This window comes from Carassius carassius, chromosome 33, assembly GCF_963082965.1.
Source record: "Carassius carassius chromosome 33, fCarCar2.1, whole genome shotgun sequence".
Taxonomy (NCBI): domain Eukaryota; kingdom Metazoa; phylum Chordata; class Actinopteri; order Cypriniformes; family Cyprinidae; genus Carassius; species Carassius carassius.
Window position 1 is genome coordinate 29297772 of NC_081787.1, and position 7318 is coordinate 29305089.

The 7318-nt window shown below is 38.4% G+C and overlaps 1 protein-coding gene across 1 annotated transcript; it reads right to left on the reverse strand.

The window, feature by feature from the left end:
* Nucleotides 1-699: 699 nt before the first annotated feature.
* On the reverse strand, nucleotides 700-7006 carry LOC132114067 (uncharacterized). Its single transcript, XM_059522205.1, has 8 exons — nucleotides 6669-7006; nucleotides 6193-6450; nucleotides 4994-5780; nucleotides 4463-4593; nucleotides 4075-4223; nucleotides 3823-3977; nucleotides 1148-1230; nucleotides 700-1048 (listed from the first exon to the last, which is right to left on the reverse strand). Exons 3-8 carry the CDS (start codon nucleotides 5755-5757, stop codon nucleotides 966-968), a joined length of 1365 nt encoding a protein of 454 aa, XP_059378188.1. The 5' UTR covers nucleotides 5758-5780; nucleotides 6193-6450; nucleotides 6669-7006; the 3' UTR covers nucleotides 700-965.
* Nucleotides 7007-7318: the final 312 nt, after the last annotated feature.

The following is a 7318-nucleotide window of genomic DNA, read 5'->3' on the forward strand; positions in this document are numbered from 1 at the left end:
ATTTTAGATTATCAAATTTAAGACTTTTTCAATGCTTTTAAGACCCAGCGTGTACCCTGCCAATGCGCTGAGCAGCGCAGCATCAACAGAAGCTTTCGAAAGGGAACGTTCCCGGTTACTTAGCTGTAACCTTGTTCCCTGAGAAAGCGGAACAAGATGCTGCACTGCATTGCCGTACTGAATATGTCACAGGACTGCTCTTCAGACAAAATATCCTGTTGATGCACCTGTGGTGTATCTATTTATAGCCCCGTGTTGCGGGCGCGCGCTCCGATGACATCATCAACCGAGGCTATATCACCACCGGGTCAATTCTATCAACGTGTTACACACATTATTCACAGCTGGTCACGAATAAGACGTTTCCCAATGCGCTGAGCAGCGCAGCATCTCGTTCCACTTTCTCAGGGAATACGTTTACAGCCAAGTAACTGGGAAAGTTTTCCCTAAAGAATCATTTCATTTGTGTCTTTGTTCTATATATTCATTTCCACTGTTGCTTGTAATTTGTTTATTTGTTCTTATTTGCGGACTGTTAACTTGTCTTTAATAATGTTTGAACTTTATATTTGTTAGGCTTCTAGTTTTTCCTGTCGTATCAAAATTGGAATAGAGAATTGTACAATTGAATTAGTATTTAACATTTTGGTGTTATATTAACATATTTATTAGAATAAAAAGATAACATGGGTCAAAAACAGTGATAACAGCAACTATTTTATTTTTTTTTGTGAAAGGGCCAGAGAAAATATTGGTAACGCAAGTAAAAATTTAAACAACTGACACGACTGGACCAGTAGAAAATATCCCTGTATCTGGTAAGAATGTACACTGTTCACAAACTAACAGTAACAACACTACAATACAAATAAAATTAAAACCAAACAGAGACTATGAAATGCATGTAGTAGATATTGTGAAGTATTCATAAGGTTGTACAGTAATGATTACATTACATGTGAACATTATTTCCTGTTGTGACTGTAACAGGAGATCAGATATTTCTCCCACTGTAAGGACTGCTGTCTTCTTTGTTCTGGGATGTCACCTGAGAAATCACATCATACATGTTACTATGAAGAATTACTGTCCATCGTGTTATTATCCACAGTACATGTCATATATCACTTAAAAAGGAGACACTCACTTCTCTTCAGGCCCCTGGGTTTGTTACATTCATGAATGGCAAATCTATTCTGAGCAAGTCTAACAGACAGAGAGTCTCCTCTCCTGAGAGAATCAAACACAAAGCACAGATATTAGAAATTACTATCAATTATAAACTGCTGAGATGAGTTTGAATCCAGGTAAATGGACATCAGAGTCAAATCTAAAGAGAAAAACCTCATTTGACCATGACTTGTAAGAGTCAAAAACATCATTATAACATGCTCTCAAAATGCTTTAGATTTATATTAGACAGACAAAACTGTCTTGAATGTCAGTAACAGTTGGCTGGATTAATAATAATAAACTGTTTAATAAAGTGCCTTTAAAAGCTATATACAATAAAAATAAATAAAGAAAGAAAAATCAAAAAGCAAATATCTGCAAAAGTCTGAACCTCCCTTAGTTCGAGAGGCAGAGAATTCCAAAGGACAGGAGCATAAGAAAAGAAAGCCCTATCACCCCATAGATCTCAGACTTGTTTTAGGAACAACTAGCAAGTTTGACTGAGAGGAACACAATCTACGATTCTGTAAGTAAATGTGGTGCCTGGCCATGCAATGCTTTAAAAGTAAGCATCATAGTTTTTAAAATCAACTCTAAACCAGACCGGGAGTCAATGCAAGGATTCTAACACTGGAGTGATGTGACAATCCTAGTCCCGTTAAAAATCCTGGTGGCTGAATTTTGCACATATTGTGCATAACTTAAGTGTAGATTTAGGAACTCTGGCTAAAAGGGCATTATAGTAGTCTTACCATGAGATGACAAAATAATTAATCAGCATTTCTGTGACAGTAAAATTTAGCATAGGACAATCTTGCTAAATTTTTGAGGTGGAGAAAAGATATTTAAACAGTACTCCATGCATCCATGGTTTAATCACAGTAATGCAATCAGAAAAATAAGCAACGTCAAGGTGCTCATGAGGTTTTGAATGTATATAAATCTGCGTATCATCGACATACAAATGATAATGAAGGCTGAGGGATCTCAAAAGATGGCCTAAAAGTGACACATAAATGTTAAAAAGTAAAGGGCCTAAAACCGACCCCTGAGGAACACCAGTGGAAACGGAGCGAATCTCTGACCTATAACCACACACAGAAACAAACCGGTCAGAAAAAAAAAAAAAACCTCAACCACTTCAAGTAAGTCCCGGACACACCAAACACTCTTTCAGGACAAGTATACATTACATTTACATTTAGCTGACGCTTTTATCCAAAGCGACTTACAATTGCTATATATGTCAGAGGTCGCACGCCTCTGGAACAACTAGGGGTTAAGTGTCTTGCTCAGGGACACATTGGTGCCTCACAGTGAATTCGAACCCGGGTCTCTCACACCAAAGACATGTGTCTTATCCACTGCGCTAACACCACCCCCATGTAAGTAATAAACTGTGATCAACAGTATCAAAAGAGGCTCTTGGATGAAGAAGAACAGATGTTGCAACAGTGTCAGAAGCCATCAACAAATCATTAGTAACTTTGACCAAAACTGTCTCAATACTGTGAATTTTATGAAAACCCAGCTGAAGAGGTTCAAAAAGGTTATTAAAGTCTCGTCAAATCCACCCCCCCCCCATTTTTGCACTAGCAAGTTTTCACCAGTTTTTAAAATGCTAAAAAAGTGGGCGTGGTGCGCTACAAGCAGAGGAGAGGGAAGAGGGGAGACAGACAACAAACTGCTTCGCAGACAGTTTCATTTCACTCCCATCAAGTTAAAAACACAAATAAATGCAGAGCCATTTGCACTCTACATCAAAAACATGACCGTGCCGTAGCACATCTGAGAAATTTTAAAGCTTATTCTGTGGCGTTAATATAAGCTTTCTGATGGGTCGTGTCACAGAGCTGTAAAAACGGTTATGCTCACAAAGGGAATGAATCTCGTTTGTGCCAGACTCTTATTACAAAGCAAAAACACTCTCCTTTGATCCATTAACGTTTCTCTCAGTTCATCCGCTGCCACCGGATGAAGCTCGTTGATGGGCGCGAACTGCTCTCGCTCTGGTCGCTGCATGTACAGCAACAGTTTTTTTTTTTGGGTGAAATGCCCATATTAGGAGTTCCCCCTTCATCTACTTCATGAAGACCCATGATCTAAAAAAAAACTCTCCGAAACTTGTACGAATCCGGAAGTGAGATTTTTGCCACAGAAATACTGTCATACATCCAAATAGTTTTTTTTTTTTGTCCATGTCTTTGTCCATGCTTCGCATGAGAATCCAACTCTTTAACAGTGTAAACAACTCTGAATGCATGAAATGCATGCATTCTACCCCTCCACCCCCTTTAAAATGATCAAGGTTTCTCTAATAGTTAAAATTATTGGATGCTAACATTGTCCATGATGTGCAACACAAACACCTCTGCTAAAATCTAAAAAAAAAGCAGTCTGAGGTTTCATGACCCATTAACTTTGAAATGATTACACATATGAGAGGCAAAAATGTGCTTATGTAATTTTGCCAAAAACTGAAAATTTGAGATAGGATCAAAGTTATTTGAAGTGGCCCGGTGTAACATTTCTTTTTTTAGGTACAGGGGGACCAGCAGCAGTCTTTAATGCTGCTGGAAAAACCCCAGTCTGTAAGGAAGTGTCATCTACCAATTTTACAAAAAAAAAAAAAAATTAAGGGAGAAGTACCTCATAGCACCAATCTTTCCCTTCTCCATGAAGAGCTCAACCAAAACTTCTCTTTCTTCTGGGTAGAGCCTGGCATAAAGAGTCTTGTTCTGCACTTTACTCTTGAACCAGCTGATTGCTTCAAAAGACCATGTTTCTCCATTCACTGGCCTCACCTATATAACACAAGTTAAAAAACAACTTAATTAAATTTAATTAATCAATTAAAAACAAATGAATAAACCCTACAGTAATATTAATACAGTCACCCACATTCGCCAGTGAGACCTGCAGCGCTTGCACAGGTATGGATGTTTCTCCAAACAATTCCTTAACCTCCCAAAGAGAGACCCAAACAACATCTCCATAGTCAATCCTCCTGACCTCCACCTTAACGTCTCTGCAATCTCTGCTGCTCGGCCCTAAAATGATTATCAATATTTCATCACTGACATGAAAACACTTACATAGAATTACTGCTAAAATTTCAAATAAACAGTTCACCTAAAAATGAAAATTCATGTATTCTCTCACACCTTGTCAAATAATTTTTCCAGATTAAATAAAATCCTTAAGTCTTAAAAGTTTGAAATGCCATGAGGGTGATGATAATGACACGGATTTCTAGGTGAACTGCTGATTTAAAATGGCTTTCTCTCACCTCGACTCATCTGATGGATTCTGATGATCTGGCCACGACACCACATCTTTTGCTTGAGAAACCAAACCATGACATAAACTCCAATGTCTGGGATGCGGTTCATCTCTGCAAAAGATCTACTGCTGTTCCTCCTGCATAATCATAATGAAAACAGAAAGAGAGACATCCGCACTGGAACTGTAAAGACACAGCAACAAACAATAGACATGCCATACTACTTCACCTAAGAAAATGAGTATTTGCTGGAAAAGTAATCATTCTCAAGCCATCAAAGATGCAGATGAGTTTCTTTCATCATTGGAACAGATTTGGAAAAATTAAGTATAAAATCACTTGCTCGCCATGAGAGTCAAAACAGAGAAATATTTTGGCCAGAAGTGACACTTTGAAGCTAAAAAACATCTTAACGCTGGATTTGTTTCATGTTTTCTGATGAAGAAACAAATAAATTTTAATCTTGGATGGATTCAAGAGTGAGGACGTTTTCAGCAAAGTTTATTTTTCGAGTGAATTATTCCTTTCACTACTTACAGCATGATTTCAGACAGTTCACAGAGATTTGTGTCCTTGTGTTGAATGAAGAACTTGTTCGGATGAACAACATGGCTGATAACAACTGGCATCTCCTCAAATCTGCGACTCTGAAACTCTGGGATTCTGACATGTTCAGCGTGGTCAGTCAGTGTGTCTGGGCTTTGACCGGCCTTCACACGCCAGGATTCTTCTGCTGAGGGACGAACGCTTCGCCTGGACAGATCAGGAACTTTACAGTCAGCTTGGAAATTAAAATCCGTCATTTTATTTGGGAACGGCTCTGGCAAGGACTGATGTGTATCTGAGAAAATATCCCCAATGTCCCACAGTTCACCGCTTGTGGCGATCATCCAGTGGTAGGAAACCTCAGCGCTGCTTTCTTTCACAGCAAACACGTGTTCAGAAACTTTCCCCTTAGAGAAGATCTTATTCTCCACATCCTTCTTGGCGACGGTCAAAGCGATGACTCTCTGATCCACAGACGCTGTAGTGCTGATGTTTGGCTGCTGCATCAGACTAAATGAAGCCTCAGTCACGTTTGGCCTGTATTTGACTTCAGCAGCTGATAACAGTAGTTCAGACGCTAGTTTTGATTTGCTGCTTGATTTCAAAAAGTCAATGAGCTGAGAGCATGACAACTTCTGACGGGGGATTTCATCACTACCCACATTTTGCTGAATTACGTGTTCTGGATTAGGATGGATCTCATTTGGGTTGAAGAGCTGATTTTGACGGCCTCTCGCAGGTGTTCTCTGATTCATGTTGATCCTCTGGTCTGCAAACACTTCAGACTGATCAAAAAGATCAAAAACATTCAACGTGTGTCATAAAAGTGCTGTTGCAGGTATTTTTACTCTCATTTCAGATAAAAGTACTTTACTTGATGGAGGTTTAATGCTTGTTTTACCATTACCATTATTAATTAAAAACATTGTAAACCACAGACAAGGACAAGAAATTCACCAAGGATATGAATTAATTAAATGCTCCAGATATTTGAATGTAATAACAAAAAAGGCAGCAGTATTCACTCTCAAAGACAAATGCAGCTGATTGTAAAGCTAACAGTCATTAAAATCATCCGATTAGTCTTTTGTGTGTTGTGCAAGTTAGAAACAACCCTGACAGCACACATACTGTACATCACAGAGGTGTCTATTTGACGTCTGCAAGACATATTTTTAGTGTTTGCTCACCTGCAATATAGGACGTTTCCTATCAGATGTCAAACAGACGGTTATGATTTAGAGATAATCTTTTCTTAAAGATGTCTGTCAGATGTTTATACTCAGCAAAAGCTTTCCAGATGAAGTGATCTTTAACAGACCTCTTGCAGATGTACATGTGCTATCTGGGAAGAGAATGTCTTCGAAGCTCTTAATGTCTCAGAGGTAGATGTTGTGAAGCAGTCGTTTTCAATTACCTTTGCTTTGGTAAAATGACAGTTGTAGAATCTGCCTTTTCCTGTATAACAAAAAAACAAAAACAAAAAAAAAGTAAAATAAATTCTAAAAAAAAGTGCATTTCTGACGCTGCCATAAACCAGTACATAAAAGCATATATAAGCACAATAAGCGTTGAAAACGGCGTCACCGTTAAAATACATTTAAATGAGTTAGTTTAACTAGCAAATGCTTCTTGTATTAAAATGTTAAACTGTTCAGTGCTTAACCTTCTCGGTGAGTGTCTTGTTTCTCTGGCTGAATTTGTTTTGTGGATCTTCACTGTTTAGAGTTGCTGTGAATAAGAAACGCGTTTTCTCGGGAGGACGTTCATCTTTTTGGATTAGTCGATATATTTGACGAAACTCGCTAATGTTGAGATGATTAGAGCTACCGCGTGTGCACGAAGCAGTTCATTAAATCCAGAAAGATCTGATGAATCTCTGCTGTTGTTCTTAAGCAGTGCAGTTTAGTAGTGATGTATCGTTCGTGTCGTGAACCGAGTCTTCAGCCGGAGCCTTCTATTTTAACCTGTGATTTTAGCTCAATTTAAAAATTGTGAATGGTTTGTGTTTGTTGGCAAGCACGTTTTTAATAATAAAAGCCTGATGTTTCTGAATGCCAACCTGCACTAAAGACTATAGTGTCTTTTGCCTTTATTTTATTTCATTTGTTTGATGTGCTTGCTGCTTTTATGAAAACACTATATTAAAAAAAAATGCTTACCAACACACAAGCCATTCACAATTGCTAAATCGGGCTCAAATAGAAGACTCCGAATGATACTATGAAGAGCCATTTGAGCCAAAAGAACCGAATCTTTGAAAGAGTCGGACTTGCCCTCACTACAGATTTGCCAAAGTCGAAGCTCGCTCTCGCC